We start from the raw sequence: 16,871 nt of genomic DNA, 5'->3' as shown, positions 1-16,871 counted from the left end.
AATAGTAATGTGTATAATAGTAGTGTGTATAGGATTAGTGTGTATAATAGTAGTGTGTATAGGAGCAGTGTGTATAATAGTAGTGTGTATGATAGTAAAGTGTATAGGAGTAGTGTGTATAATAGTAGTGTGTATAGGAGCAGTGTCTATAATAGTAGTGTGTATAATAGTAGTGTGTATAGGAGTAGTGTGTATAATAGTAGTGTGTATAATAGTAGTGTGTATAGGAGCAGTGTGTATAATAGTAGTGTGTATAATAGTAGTGTGTATATGAGTAGTGTGTATAATAGTAGTGTGTATAGGAGTAGTGTGTATAATAGTAGTGTGTATAATAGAAGTGTGTATAGGAGCAGTGTGTATAATAGTAGTGTGTATAGGAGCAGTGTGTATAATAGTAGTGTGTATAATAGTAGTGTGTATAGGAGTAGTGTGTATAATAGTAGTGTGTATAGGAGTAGTGTGTATAGGAGTAGTGTGTATAATAGTAGTGTGTATAGGAGTAGTATGTATAGGAGCAGTGTGTATAATAGTAGTGTGTATAATACTAGTGTGTATAAGAGTAGTGTGTATAATAGTAGTGTGTATAGGAGCAGTGTGTATAATAGTGTGTATAATAGTAGTTTGTATAGGAGTAGTGTGTATAATAGTAGTGTGTATAATAGTAGTGTGTATAGGAGTAGTGTGTATAGGAACAGTGTGTATAATAGTAGTGTGTATAGGAGCAGTGTGTATAATAGTAGTGTGTATAATAGTAGTGTGTATAGGAGTAGTGTGTATAGAAGTAGTGTGTATAATAGTAGTGTGTATAGGATTAGTGTGTATAATAGTAGTGTGTATAATAGTAGTGTTCATAATAGTAGTGTGTATAGGAGTAGTGTGTATAGGAGCAGTGTGTATAATAGTAGTGTGTATAGGAGTAGTGTGTATAGGAGCAGTGTGTATAATAGTAGTGTGTATAGGCCATTCCGTCCTGCGGCTAGTTTAGTTTTTGGCCCCGCGGCACACTGGAGGAATGACCTTTTACAAAAAAACACCCAGCAAAAAAGATGAAAAATGGAGCAGTAGGCATGAATAAAAAGAGCATAATAACACTGTAATAAGCATCCTTGTGTTGCTGTGAAATGTGACAGGTGACTTCAGGTGTGAAATGTGACAGGTGACTTCAGGTGTGAAATGTGACAGGTGACTTCAGGTGTGAAATGTGACAGCTGAAATGAATAACTTCTTCTGTGTATCCATCTTCCCAATACAGAATCTATCAAGGCGGTGTTCTGCTGGAAAATGTCTCCAGCCTGCAGAACTCCAGTGTTTCAGCCAGGTAACGCTGCAAATATTACCTGCCTCAGGTAACGCTGCAAATATTACCTGCCTCAGGTAACGCTGCAAATATTACCTGCCTCAGGTAACGCTGCAAATATTACCTGCCTCAGGTAACGCTGCAAATATTACCTGCCTCAGTTAACGCTGCAAATATTACCTGCCTCAGGTAACGCTGCAAATATTACCTGCCTCAGGTAACGCTGCAAACATTACCTGCCTCAGGTAACGCTGCAAACATTACCTGCCTCAGGTAACGCTGCAAATATTACCTGCCTCAGTTAACGCTGCAAATATTACCTGCCTCAGGTAACGCTGCAAATATTACCTGCCTCAGGTAACGCTGCAAACATTACCTGCCTCAGGTAACGCTGCAAACATTACCTGCCTCAGGTAACGCTGCAAACATTACCTGCCTCAGGTAACGCTGCAAACATTACCTGCCTCAGGTAACGCTGCAAATATTACCTGCCTCAATCCAGTCCTCCAACTTTTCAGCACTTCACTTAGGACTTCTTATAGAAACAGCTGATCAATACATTTAAGGTTTAATCAAGAAGTATTTCAATGGTTCTAGGTTCTAAGCAGTGGTGTGCCTTCTCTGCTAGCCTAACATAAATCATGATCATAAATTGATCAAAGTTAATTTTATTTTTAAATGACTTTCCATACGTATATAAAAGTTGTCTGCGATGAGGTGGCGACTTGTCCAGGGTGTAACTCGCCTTTTGCCCGATTGTAGCTGAGATAGGCGCCAGCACCCCCCGCGTCCCGAAAAGGGAATAAGCGGTAGAAAATGGATGGATGGATATAAAAGTTGTCATCATATTCTCTTCATGTCATATTTTTAATTTTCCTGAAGGAATCAACGAAGTGCTATCCATCTATTAGGCTCCAGTGCTACTGTTTTTTAAGTTAGAGCTTTTATCCAATCAGAATTTGGCGAACTTGTTGCCAGCGCTGGATGAATTCTGCCAGAAGCCTTCAGAACCAACATTAGCGACGTCTGTGTGGTTTTACAAACGAAGGACATACAGTTGATAGACAGTTGTGATAGGCGATCAGATCACAAGTTGTTGACAGTCGCCCATCTAGGTAGTTTACGTTGAAAGTGACTGTGAATGGATATTCACTTGTCACTGCCAAGTATCCAATCACAAGTTGTGATTTAGGAACGCAGAAAGGGGCCATACCCGGCCAGCGGAGAAATCAGCGGCACTCACTTTTTTAACCAAAAAAGAAGCAGAGCAAAACGTTGATTAGGTGCTAGATATAAATTTGCGAGATGGATATTTACAGAGAAACTAGATCTTGTGAAACGAGGTCTGCCGATCCCAGAAAGGAGTTAAGCTGTCCACTTGAATCAACCAACTACAAGCGGTACCAATGGCTTATACGGCATCAAAGAGCCGCTACAAATTGTGAGTTCAAATATATTTTTTTACACTCGATGTGTTTTTTACAATTATTTTAGTTTTGACAGTACCACCTCCGATGCACATTTATTGTGCCATTAAATAGCCCGTTTTGTACCCTGGTGACAAATGGAGGTGATTGAATGGCCAGCAGTGCTCAGGTGTGTTTCTGTGTAGTATTTCTCCAGCCCTGGTCCGCGGCCACATCAATGATGGCATTTTGAAGTGGGACTAAGTAGGACATCACTGAAGGCCTAGGTGGGAATTTGCTATTGATGTAATTTGGATCAATACCAAATGACATGTTTTTTTACCACTTGTTAGTTCAGGGTCTTCATCACCTACCAAGCTCCTCATCCTCCGTTCTTGTTGGTTCTGTCTATGTTTATATTGTTTTTGTAGCATGGAGACATGTTTCTGAGAGAGCGACTATTTGAAAGGGTTAACCATTGAAAATATATTTTGTCATAACAACAACAACATGGCTGCAAATTCTTCGTTGCTTCTCTCGGACTGTTTTTGTAGGTATGTGTGCAGGTGAGTGACCACCTTAAACACCAATCCTTTTATTCAAGCCGGATAACGCTCAGTAATTGTAAAAAGCAGTTTTAACACAATCACAAACAGCCCCTTAAATGAACATCATCTTCTTAGCACAGTCTTTTACATTTACTTTTACAGACGGTTGTAAAAACAAAGTGATGTCGAGCTTTCGCTGTAATACAGCGCTGGGCAAATGTAGGCCCGGGGGCCACATGCGGCCCCTTAAGATTTTCAATCAGGCCCACCGGACATTCCTAAATAATTGTTTGAGATGTTTAAGAAAGAAAGCGTAGCTGCCATTATGATGTGCAATCATCTTTTCGTTAATATGGTAATGTAATTAGTTACTATGGTCATTTAATGAGTTACTATGGTCATCTAGTTAGTTACTATGGTCATCTAGTTAGTTGCTATGGCCATCTAATGAGTTGCTATGGTCATCTAATGAGTTGCTATGGTCATCTAATGAGTTACTATGGTCATCTAATGAGTTACTATGGCCATCTAATGAGTTACTATGGTCATCTAATGAGTTACTATGGCCATCTAATGAGTTGCTATGGTCATCTAATGAGTTGCTATGGTCATCTAATGAGTTACTATGGTCATCTAATGAGTTACTATGGCCATCTAATGAGTTGCTATGGTCATCTAATGAGTTACTATGGTCATCTAATTAGTTGCTATGGTCATCTAATGAGTTACTATGGTCATGTAATGAGTTACTATGGTCATCTAATGAGTTACTATGGTCATGTAATGAGTTACTATGGTCATCTAATGAGTTACTATGGTCATCTAATGAGTTACTATGGTTATCTAATGAGTTACTATGGTCATCTAGTGAGTTACTATGGTCATCTACTGAGTTACTATGGTCATCTCATGAGTTACTATGGTCATCTAATGAGTTACTATGGTCATGTAATTACTTACTATGGTGATCTAATGAGTTACTATGGTCATCTAATGAGTTACTATGGTTATCTAATGAGTTACTATGGTCATCTAGTGAGTTACTATGGTCATCTACTGAGTTACTATGGTCATCTAATGAGTTACTATGGTCATGTAATTACTTACTATGGCCATCCAATGAGTTACTATGGTCATCTAGTGAGTTACTATGGTCATCTACTGAGTTACTATGGTCATCTAATGAGTTACTATGGTCGTCTAATGAGTTACTATGGTCATGTAATGAGTTACTATGGTGATCTAATGAGTTACTATGGTCATCTAATTACTATGGCCATCCAATGAGTTACTATGGTCATGTAATTACTTACTATGGTCATCTAATGAGTTACTATGGTCATCTAATTACTTACTATGGCCATCCAATGAGTTACTATGGTCATCTAATGAGTTGCTATGGTCATCTAATGAGTTACTATGGTCATCTAATGAGTTACTATGGCCAATGAGTTGCTATGGTCATCTAATGAGTTACTATGGTCATCTAATTAGTTGCTATGGTCATCTAATGAGTTGCTATGGTCATCTAATGAGTTGCTATGGTCATCTAATGAGTTACTATGGTCATCTAATGAGTTACTATGGCCATCTAATGAGTTGCTATGGTCATCTAATGAGTTACTATGGTCATCTAATTAGTTGCTATGGTCATCTAATGAGTTACTATGGTCATGTAATGAGTTACTATGGTCATCTAATGAGTTACTATGGTCATGTAATGAGTTACTATGGTGATCTAATGAGTTACTATGGTCATCTAATGAGTTACTATGGTTATCTAATGAGTTACTATGGTCATCTAGTGAGTTACTATGGTCATCTACTGAGTTACTATGGTCATCTAATGAGTTACTATGGTCATCTAATGAGTTACTATGGTCATGTAATTACTTACTATGGTGATCTAATGAGTTACTATGGTCATCTAATGAGTTACTATGGTTATCTAATGAGTTACTATGGTCATCTAGTGAGTTACTATGGTCATCTACTGAGTTACTATGGTCATCTAATGAGTTACTATGGTCATGTAATTACTTACTATGGCCATCCAATGAGTTACTATGGTCATCTAGTGAGTTACTATGGTCATCTACTGAGTTACTATGGTCATCTAATGAGTTACTATGGTCGTCTAATGAGTTACTATGGTCATGTAATGAGTTACTATGGTGATCTAATGAGTTACTATGGTCATCTAATTACTATGGCCATCCAATGAGTTACTATGGTCATGTAATTACTTACTATGGTCATCTAATGAGTTACTATGGTCATCTAATTACTTACTATGGCCATCCAATGAGTTACTATGGTCATCTAGTGAGTTACTATTGTCATGTAATGAGTTACTATGGTCATCTAATGAGTTACTATGGTCATGTAATGACTTACTATGGTCATGTAATGAGTTACTATGGTCATGTAATTACTTACTATGGTGATCTAATGAGTTACTATGGTCATCTAATTACTATGGCCATCCAGTGAGTTACTATGGTCATGTAATTACTTACTATGGTCATCTAATGAGTTACTATGGTCATCTAATTACTTACTATGGCCATCCAATGAGTTACTATGGTCATGTAATTACTTACTATGGTCATCTAATGAGTTACTATGGTCATGTAATGACTTACTATGGTCATGTAATTACTTACTATGGTGATCTAATGAGTTACTATGGTCATCTAATTACTATGGCCATCCAATGAGTTACTATGGTCATGTAATGAGTTACTATGGTCATGTAATGAGTTACTATGGTCATCTAATTACTTACTATGGTCATCTAATGAGTTACTATGGCCATCAAATGAGTTACTATGGTCATGTAATGACTTACTATGGTCATGTAATTACTTACTATGGTGATCTAATGAGTTACTATGGTCATCTAATTACTATGGCCATCCAATGAGTTACTATGGTCATGTAATTACTTACTATGGTGATCTAATGAGTTACTATGGTCATCTAATTACTATGGCCATCCAATGAGTTACTATGGTCATCTAATTACTTACTATGGTCATCTAATGAGTTACTATGGTCATCTAATTACTTACTATGGCCATCCAATGAGTTACTATGGTCATGTAATTACTTACTATGGTCATCTAATGAGTTACTATGGTCATGTAATTACTTACTATGGTCATCTAATGAGTTACTATGGCCATCCAATGAGTTACTATGGTCATGTAATGAGTTACTATGGTCATCTAATGAGTTACTATGGTCATGTAATGAGTTACTATGGTCATCTAATGAGTTACTATGGCCATCCAATGAGTTACTATGGTCATGTAATGACTTACTATGGTCATGTAATTACTTACTATGGTGATCTAATGAGTTACTATGGTCATCTAATTAGTATGGCCATCCAATGAGTTACTATGGTCATGTAATTACTTACTATGGTGATCTAATGAGTTACTATGGTCATCTAATTACTATGGCCATCCAATGAGTTACTATGGTCATGTAATTACTTACTATGGTCATCTAATGAGTTACTATGGTCATCTAATTACTTACTATGGCCATCCAATGAGTTACTATGGTCATGTAATTACTTACTATGGTCATCTAATGAGTTACTATGGTCATGTAATTACTTACTATGGTCATCTAATGAGTTACTATGGCCATCCAATGAGTTACTATGGTCATCTAGTGAGTTACTATGGTCATGTAATGAGTTACTATGGTCATCTAATGAGTTACTATGGTCATGTAATGACTTACTATGGTCATGTAATGAGTTACTATGGTCATCTAATGAGTTACTATGGTCATGTAATGAGTTACTATGGTCATCTAATGAGTTACTATGGTCATGTAATGAGTTACTATGGTCATCTAATGAGTTACTATGGTCATGTAATGACTTACTATGGCCATCTAATTGTCAAGCTTGGGCTGTGGATGTTTGTGCTTCCTCAATGCAAGGATGATGTGGGACGAGTCAGGCATGAATTCAGGTACATGATTTATTAAATAAACAAACACTGTTATCAAAAATAATCAAACTAAGGGCGCTCACAAGGAGGTATAAAACTTGGCTACAAAATATACACAGGAAACAAAAACACTTGCTCGATTGGCATGAATGAACTATGAACATACAAAACAAAAATAGCACTGTGGCATAAATACATAAACTTACTCGGCATGAAACTGGGCGAGGACGTGGAGGTTTGAACAGCATGGATAGGGTGCGTGCACATGTGAGAAGATCCCAGGTCGAAGACAAGAAAAAGAGTGACTTAAATAGCTGTGATGATTAGTGAAAACAGGTGAGGCTGAGAACAGGGACGTGACAGGTGAAAACTAATGAGGTTGGCATGGAAACAAACAAAACCAGGAAGTGCAAAACGTGACTGATTGTCCAAAAACATAACATGACAAAACAAAACATGATCCATAGATGTGACACTAATTAGTTGCTATGGTCACATATTGAGTTACTATGGTCATGTAATGAGTTACTATGGTCATCTAATTACTTACTATGGTCATGTAATGAGTTACTATGGTCATGTAATGAGTTACTATGGTCATCTAATGAGTTACTATGGTCATGTAATGAGTTACTATGGTCATCTAATGAGTTACTATGGTCATCTAATGAGTTACTATGGTCATCTAGTTAGTTGCTATGGCCATCTAATGAGTTACTATGGTCATGTAATGAGTTACTATGGTCATGTAATTACTTACTATGGCCATGTAATGAGTTACTATGGTCATCTAATGAGTTACTATGGTCATGTAATGAGTTACTATGATATTCTAATGAGTTACTATGGTCATCTAATGAGTTGCTATGGTCATGTAAATAGTTAGTATGGTCATGTAATGAGTTACTATGGTCATCTAATTACTTACTATGGTCATATAATGAGTTACTATGGTCATGTAATGAGTTACTATGGTCATCTAATGAGTTACTATGGTCATCTAATGAGTTACTATGGTCATCTAGTTAGTTGCTATGGCCATCTAATGAGTTACTATGGTCATGTAATGAGTTACTATGGTCATCTAATTACTTACTATGGCCATGTAATGAGTTACTATGGTCATGTAATGAGTTACTATGATATTCTAATGAGTTACTATGGTCATCTAATGAGTTGCTATGGTCATGTAATGAGTTACTATTATATTCTAATGAGTTACTATGGTCATCTAATGAGTTCCTATGGTCATGTAAATAGTTAGTATGGTCATGTAATGAGTTACTATGGTCATCTAATGAGTTGATATGGTCATGTAAATAGTTAGTATGGTCATGTAATGAGTTACTATGGTCATCTAATGAGTTGATATGGTCATGTAAATAGTTAGTAGGGTCATGTAATGAGTTACTATGGTCATGTAACGAGTTACTATGGTCATGTAATGAGTTACTATGGTCATGTAATGAGTTACTATGGTCATGTAATGAGTTACTATGGTCATCTAATGAGTTAGTATGGTCATGTAATGAGTTACTATGGTCATGTAATGAGTTACTATGGTCATCTAATGAGTTACTATGGTCATCTAGTTAGTTGCTATGGCCATCTAATGAGTTACTATGGTCATGTAATGAGTTACTATGGTCATCTAATTACTTACTATGGCCATGTAATGAGTTACTATGGTCATGTAATGAGTTACTATGATATTCTAATGAGTTACTATGGTCATGTAATGAGTTACTATGGTCATGTAATGAGTTACTATGATATTCTAATGAGTTACTATGGTCATCTAATGAGTTCCTATGGTCATGTAAATAGTTAGTATGGTCATGTAATGAGTTACTATGGTCATCTAATGAGTTGATATGGTCATGTAAATAGTTAGTATGGTCATGTAATGAGTTACTATGGTCATCTAATGAGTTGATATGGTCATGTAAATAGTTAGTAGGGTCATGTAATGAGTTACTATGGTCATGTAATGAGTTACTATGGTCATGTAATGAGTTACTATGGTCATGTAATGAGTTACTATGGTCATGTAATGAGTTACTATGGTCATGTAATGAGTTACTATGGTCATCTAATGAGTTAGTATGGTCATGTAATGAGTTACTATGGTCATGTAATGAGTTACTATGGTCATGTAATCACTTACTATGGTCATGTAATGAGTTACTATGGTCATCTAATGAGTTAGTATGGTCATGTAATGAGTTACTATGGTCATGTAATGAGTTACTATGGTCATGTAATGAGTTACTATGGTCATGTAATGAGTTAATATGGTCATGTAATGAGTTACTATGGTCATGTAATGAGTTACTATGGTCATCTAATGAGTTACTATGGTCATCTAATGAGTTAGTATGGTCATGTAATGAGTTACTATGGTCATGTAATGAGTTACTATGGTCATCTAATGAGTTAGTATGGTCATGTAATGAGTTACTATGGTCATCTAATGAGTTACTATGGTCATGTAATGAGTTAGTATGGTCATGTAATGAGTTACTATGGTCATGTAATGAGTTACTATGGTCATGTAAGTCCCAGCAGCTCAGAGGAGGCACCAAGCAGTGTGGGTGGGGAGTGTTTCCACAGAGTGTTTCCAGAGTGAAATGTGGGTGTCAGGGACAGACGCGGAAGGAGATTTTAAAGCTTAGTGATAGATCACATATATCAGATTGTAGGTCAGGTTATTTACCCTTCATGTTCATATTTCACTGTGTTTCTTGCGTTACGCTTGATCGTAAAATATGTGGACGGAGGAGGGTGTGACGTTCTCATGTTTTCAATATTCAGTGTTTTATCCTTTATAGTTAATATTGTAACAGTCTTTATTTTCAAGTCTATTCTGGGTATCTCATTCAGTTAAAAAAAATTAAATTCCATTCCTTTTTTTAAGGTGGTCTGTCATGTTTTTAGCAGTCAGTCGGCCATTATTTTGAGGTTTTGTATTAGTGTTCCTAAACATAGACATACCGGCCCCCAGACACATTTTTGTTCTCTAAACCTAACCCCCTCTTGAGTCCAGATAATTGCCCAGGCCTGATGTCAGCCAAGGCTTGCGAGCAAGACTGAATGTTTTGGTCAAATCTTACGAGGTTAATTGTGGCATTTGCTACACCAACTAGCAACACAAATCTTTGCTTGCAAACCTGAGGCAGAACTATTAGCCGGGACAGCAAAAATGTTTCCCGGAAAAGTAAGAAGAACTTCTATCCCGAGGTACCAGCGTAATTCTTTGAATGCATTCTAAATGTTTCTAGGAGTGCATCGCAACAGTCATCTGGGCTTGAAGTGAAGTGGTCAGACATGGTGTGTTTCTATCTGGGCTGTAGCTTTGGCCTTGAGGCCGGCCTGAAGAAAGCTCTGGCCGTAGTCAGGAAGGCCAGCATGTACAAGGTATGGCATGGAACACATGTTCTCTTCTGCTTCTCATCGGGTTATTTGGAACCACTTGCAAATAGGAAAGGTCCTATCCGTGATGGTGATTACACGTCTTTGTCCAGACTGCAGTTCCCTGCATTCAAGCCGGTGTTTTCAGCTGCCCTCTCGTGGTGTCCATGTGTCCAATCCCACCGAGTAGACTCCAGGCAGCGGTCCAAGTCACGCACCAGAACCCACATGGAGCCCCTGTGCACATCGGGGATGCGGGTACAAACAACACTTTGCGTTACGATTTTAAGATGACAGGATGTATTGTTTGAAACATATGTACATCTTGACTCTGCATGGTCAGACCTGCTGGGCATTCAGGATCTGTCCAGACCAGATTATGGGGGTCCAGTTGAGTTGCAGCCTGCGGATGTCCCCGTCTTCTGGGCCTGCGGTGTGACGGCTGTGGAAGCCATAATCAGCAGCAGTCAGTCTCACTTAAGTACAACACTTACATGCATATGTCAGCATCTGTGTTGCTATGGTAACTGATAACCAACACTATCATTATACTACAAAATCTGCATCTTTGAACCAGGAGAACATCAGCTGGAAGCTCAACCAAACCATTTTGTTTTTTTTAGGATAAACACAGGTCAATTCAAACTTAACGCACTTCAATAGACAATTGTCAAAAACAAACACTGTCATGAATCATTTCGTAAAACTAAAATACGAGTGCATGTTTGTGTACTGCACGGGTCGGTAACCCAAAACGTTGAAAAAGCCATATTGGACCAAAAATGCGAAACACTAATCTGTCTGGAGCCCCAAAAAATTAAACACCTTAAATAAGTGTTATAATGAAGACAACACATGATGTAAGTGTCTATATTAGCCTACTATCAAAATGACTTTAAAAGTCTTATATAAGTGTTATAATGAAGACAACACATGATGTAAGTGTCTATATTAGCCTACTATCAAAATGACTTTAAAAGTCTTATACAAGTGTTATAATGAAGACAACACATGATGTAAGTGTCTATATTAGCCTACTATCAAAATGACTTTAAAAGTCTTATATACGTGTTATAATGAAGACAACACATGATGTAAGTGTCTATATTAGCCTACTATCAAAATGACTTTAAAAGTTTTATACAAGTGTTATAATGAAGACAACACATGATGTAAGTGTCTATATTAGCCTACTATCAAAATGACTTTAAAAGTCTTATACAAGTGTTATAATGAAGACAACACATGATGTAAGTGTCTGTATTAGCCTACTATCAAAATGACTTTAAAAGTCTTAAAATAAGTGTTATTATGAAGACAACACATGATGTAAGTGTCTATATTAGCCTACTATCAAATTGATTTTAAAAGTCTTATATAAGTGTTATAATGAAGACAACACATGATGTTAGTGTCTATATTAGCCTACTATCAAAATGACTTTAAAAGTCTTATATAAGTGTTATAATGAAGACAACACATGATGTAAGTGTCTATATTAGTTATATTAGCCTACTATCAAAATGACTTTAAAAGTCTTATATAAGTGTTATAATGAAGACAACACATGATGTAAGTGTCTATATTAGTTATATTAGCCTACTATCAAAATGACTTTAAAAGTCTTGTATAAGTGTTATAATGAAGACAACACATGATGTAAGTGTCTATATCAGAATCAGAAATACTTTATCAATCCCTGAGAGGAAATTGAAATGTTCAGCACAATCCCATTAAAGATCAAACATTACATTATTAGCCTACTATCAAAATGTTTTTAAATAATTTTTACAAGTGTTATAATAAAGACAAGACATGATGTAAGTGTCTAATTATCAATATTAGCCTACTATCAAAATGACTATGTGTCGCAGGCTGACGCAAATCTTTGTTGACAGAAATATTGAAATGTAATATTTATTCTACACTTTTTTACAACATTAGTAAATCAGAGGCTACTGAGAAGGTGAGATAACTCCTGGAAATGACTGTCTCTGAATGGCCAAAGGAATAGATTTGTGTGTCCAAGTTTAAGGAAAAGTCCTCTTCTAATGGATTTATTACAATCTTTGCAAGCTGGGTAATGTTTGCTGTGGTCTGGAACAACATGGCACACAAACAACTATCAGAAATGCAGCCAATATTACATAAAGATAATGTGTCATGAAACATGCAAATGTGAATTAAATACACAGAAGATAAAAGTACAGGAAATTAAATGAGCTGAAATATAGCTACAAATGAGGCACCTTGATTCAATATATGTACATACACTTAGCCTAAATAGCCTGATTAGCACTTCAACAAATCCATAACATCAACAAAGCTCACCTTTGTGCATTTGCGCACAGCATAAAATGTTTGGTGGACAAAATGAGACACAAAAGGATTGGAAGATTTTACAGGTAAACAAACTGTTGCGTCACAGTCCACACTATGGTGAGTTCAAGAAGCGCCAAAAAGAGTAGGACAAAAGGATGTTGAGTCATCAGTGAAGCATACACACAAACATATCAAACAGTGCTAGTTCTAGCAACTGGGAAGGTTTGTGTCAGAAACCATATTCAAACAAAAGATATATCTTTTTCCATTTTCAATCCTTTTTATAAAATGCTGGAGGGGGCCACTAGGGCGGCACTAAAGAGGTTGCTGCCCCCGATGGTGTAGTTGAATACATTCATGTGTATGGATTGTTACAAGCCAACCTCTGAGCGCAGCTGCAGTATTACTGCACATAAATAAAGTCAAAATATATCTTCATTCAATGAAAGGACCTTGATTTCAGCTTGAGTTGGTTTCATTTTTGTGTAACACATTTTGTATTTTTTACAATAAGTGAAGATAACGTGAATACATAATCAGGGTGAAGCTAGCAGACTGACTTGTTCTGGTGCAGCATTCTTATATTAAGTACAGTAAATATTATATTTTCAACATCTCATCTGACACTTTTAGTGGCCACAGTGAAAAATAAAAACACTATATTTTTATAATATTTGTAATTATAAAATGAAAACAAATAGTGATCTTCTCAGAAGTCATCATTACTTCGAGTTGTGTGCAGCATACTTCCTCAAGTAAAACTGTACTTGCTTGCTTTGTGATGCAAAACATAAATGAAAAAAACTGATCAAAATTGTCTCATGTTTCTGATTGTCAGAGCCTTCATTGGCATTCACTCACTCAGCAGGCAGCAGCGTGGGCTTGCCAGGTGTCCAGGGAAGCTCCCCAATGGGCCCTCCCCCTCACAGCATGGGGTCAGAAGTCACAAGTCTCCCCCCGGACCTGACGCCACTCTGCTTTCACATATCCTCAAATCCCCTGTTCTATAGTTTGGCATCACAGAGGGCTGTGTCCAAGGTCAGGAAGTTGGAAGCCATCATTGGAGAAGATCCAGGTAAGTTCAGGACAATTACACAGCCTAAAAGCAGTGAAGTTGTCAGCTTGTGTAAATGCTAAATAAAAAGAGACTACAACAAATCCTGTTCAACTTATATTCAATTGAATAGACTGCAAAGACAAGATATTTCATCTTCACACTGACAAACTTTCTTCTTTTCTGCAAATATTAGCTCATTTGGAATTTGATGCCTGCAACATGTTTCAAAAAAGCTGGCACAAGTGGCAAAAAAGAGTGAGAAAGTTGAGGAATGCTCATCAAAGACTTATTTGGAACATGGCACAGGTGAACAGGCTAATTGGGAACAGGTGGGTGCCATGATTGGCTATAAAAGCAGCTTCCATGAAATACTCACTCATTCACAAACAAGGACGGGGCGAGGGTCACCACTTTGTCAACAAATTGTTTAAGAACATTTCTCAAGCAACTACTGAGAGGAATTTAGGGATTTCACCATCTACACTCCATAATATCATCAAAAGTTTGAGAGAATGTGGAGAACTCACTGCACGTAAGTCATGATATTACACACCTTCCATCCCTCAGGCATCAAAAAGCCACATCAGTTTGTAAAGGATATCCCCACTTGGGCTGAGGAACACTTCAAAAAACACTGTCAGTAACTACAGTTGGTCGCTACATCTGTAAGTGCAAGTTAAAACTCTACTCTGCAAAGCCAAAGCCATTTATCAACAACACCCAGAAACACTTAGCTGGGCCCAAGCTCATCTAAGATGGACTGATGCAAAGTGGAAAAGTGTTCTGTGGTCTGACGAGTCCACATTTCAAAATGGATCTGGAAACTGTGGACCGAAGAGGAAAATAACCATGTGGACTGTTGTAGGGTGAAAGTGTTCTAGGCAGCATGTGTGATGGTATGGGGGTGTATTAGTGATTGTTGTAGGGTGAAAGTGTTCTAGGCAGCATGTGTGATGGTATGGGGGTGTATTAGTGATTGTTGTAGGGTGAAAGTGTTCCAGGCAGCATGTGTGATGGTATGGGGGTGTATTAGTGATTGTTGTAGGGTGAAAGTGTTCTAGGCAGCATGTGTGATGGAATGGGGGTGTATTAGTGATTGTTGTAGGGTGAAAGTGTTCTAGGCAGCATGTGTGATGGTATGGGGGTGTATTAGTGATTGTTGTAGGGTGAAAGTGTTCTAGGCAGCATGTGTGATGGTATGGGGGTGTATCAGTGATTGTTGTAGGGTGAAAGTGTTCTAGGCAGCATGTGTGATGGTATGGGGGTGTATTAGTGATTGTTGTAGGGTGAAAGTGTTCTAGGCAGCATGTGTGATGGAATGGGGGTGTATTAGTGATTGTTGTAGGGTGAAAGTGTTCTAGGCAGCATGTGTGATGGTATGGGGGTGTATTAGTGATTGTTGTAGGGTGAAAGTGTTCTAGGCAGCATGTGTGATGGTATGGGGGTGTATCAGTGATTGTTGTAGGGTGAAAGTGTTCTAGGCAGCATGTGTGATGGTATGGGGGTGTATTAGTGATTGTTGTAGGGTGAAAGTGTTCTAGGCAGCATGTGTGATGGAATGGGGGTGTATTAGTGATTGTTGTAGGGTGAAAGTGTTCTAGGCAGCATGTGTGATGGTATGGGGGTGTATCAGTGATTGTTGTAGGGTGAAAGTGTTCTAGGCAGCATGTGTGATGGTATGGGGGTGTATTAGTGATTGTTGTAGGGTGAAAGTGTTCTAGGCAGCATGTGTGATGGTATGGGGGTGTATTAGTGATTGTTGTAGGGTGAACGTGTTCTAGGCAGCATGTGTGATGGTATGGGGGTGTATTAGTGATTGTTGTAGGGTGAAAGTGTTCTAGGCAGCATGTGTGATGGTATGGGGGTGTATTAGTGATTTTTGTAGGGTGAAAGTGTCCTAGGCAGCATGTGTGATGGTATGGGGGTGTATTAGTGATTGTTGTAGGGTGAAAGTGTTCTAGGCAGCATGTGTGATGGTATGGGGGTGTATTAGTGATTGTTGTAGGGTGAAAGTGTTCTAGGCAGCATGTGTGATGGTATGGGGGTGTATTAGTGATTGTTGTAGGGTGAAAGTGTTCTAGGCAGCATGTGTGATGGTATGGGGGTGTATTAGTGATTGTTGTAGGATGAAAGTGTTCTAGTCAGCATGTGTGATGGTATGGGGGTGTATTAGTGATTGTTGTAGGGTGAAAGTGTTCTAGGCAGCATGTGTGATGGTATGGGGGTGTATTAGTGGCCAAGGCATGGCTAACTTACACATCTGTGAAGGCACCATTAATGCTGAAAGGTACATACAACTTTTGGAGCAACATATGTTGTTATCATGGACGCCCCTGCTTATTTCAGCAAGACAATGCCAAGCCACGTGGCTTCATAGTAAAAGAGTGCAGGTACTAGACTGGCCTGCCTGTAGTCCAGACATTGAAAATGTGTGCAGGCTAAAATATGAGACAGGAGACTGTTGAACAAGTTAAGCTGTACATCAAGCAAGAATGGGAAAGAATTCCACTTCAAAAATGTGTCTCCTCAGTTCCCAAACCTGCACTGAGTGTTGTTTGCAAAAATAAGAAAGTTTGTCAGTGTGAACAGTAAATATCTTGTCTTTGCAGTCTGTTCAATTGAATATAAGTTGAAAAGGATTTGTTGTATATTATTTTATTTAGCATTTACACAACTTGACAACTTCACTGCTTTTGTGTTTCGTAGTACTGTAGTAGTATTTGTAGTCATGGACCAATATTTTAAAACTTTGTGTCTCAATAACTTTGCTGCTTCGTTGTCATTATTGTGACACAGAAAATGCTTGGGGTTTTTTTGTATTCAAACATTTAAAATGTTTTTTTTTTTTTGGTAAAT

The 16,871-nt window shown here is 37.7% G+C and overlaps 1 protein-coding gene across 1 annotated transcript in view; it reads left to right on the top strand.

The window, feature by feature from the left end:
• Positions 1-16,871, top strand: part of LOC133542212 (D-glutamate cyclase, mitochondrial-like) — a 107,051-nt gene that overhangs the window by 38,022 nt on the left and 52,158 nt on the right. Inside the window, exons 4-9 of the mRNA XM_061886108.1 lie at positions 1,253-1,318; positions 10,507-10,642; positions 10,750-10,894; positions 10,980-11,102; positions 13,797-13,893; positions 13,969-14,033. Coding sequence (XP_061742092.1) covers positions 1,253-1,318; positions 10,507-10,642; positions 10,750-10,894; positions 10,980-11,102; positions 13,797-13,893; positions 13,969-14,033 — 632 coding nt within the window. The remainder of the gene's footprint in view (positions 1-1,252; positions 1,319-10,506; positions 10,643-10,749; positions 10,895-10,979; positions 11,103-13,796; positions 13,894-13,968; positions 14,034-16,871) is intronic.

The sequence above is a fragment of the Nerophis ophidion genome, linkage group LG24, assembly GCF_033978795.1.
Source record: "Nerophis ophidion isolate RoL-2023_Sa linkage group LG24, RoL_Noph_v1.0, whole genome shotgun sequence".
Taxonomy (NCBI): domain Eukaryota; kingdom Metazoa; phylum Chordata; class Actinopteri; order Syngnathiformes; family Syngnathidae; genus Nerophis; species Nerophis ophidion.
The sequence above is the reverse complement of the archived record's forward strand: the minus strand, read 5'-3'. Positions and strand labels throughout refer to the sequence as shown.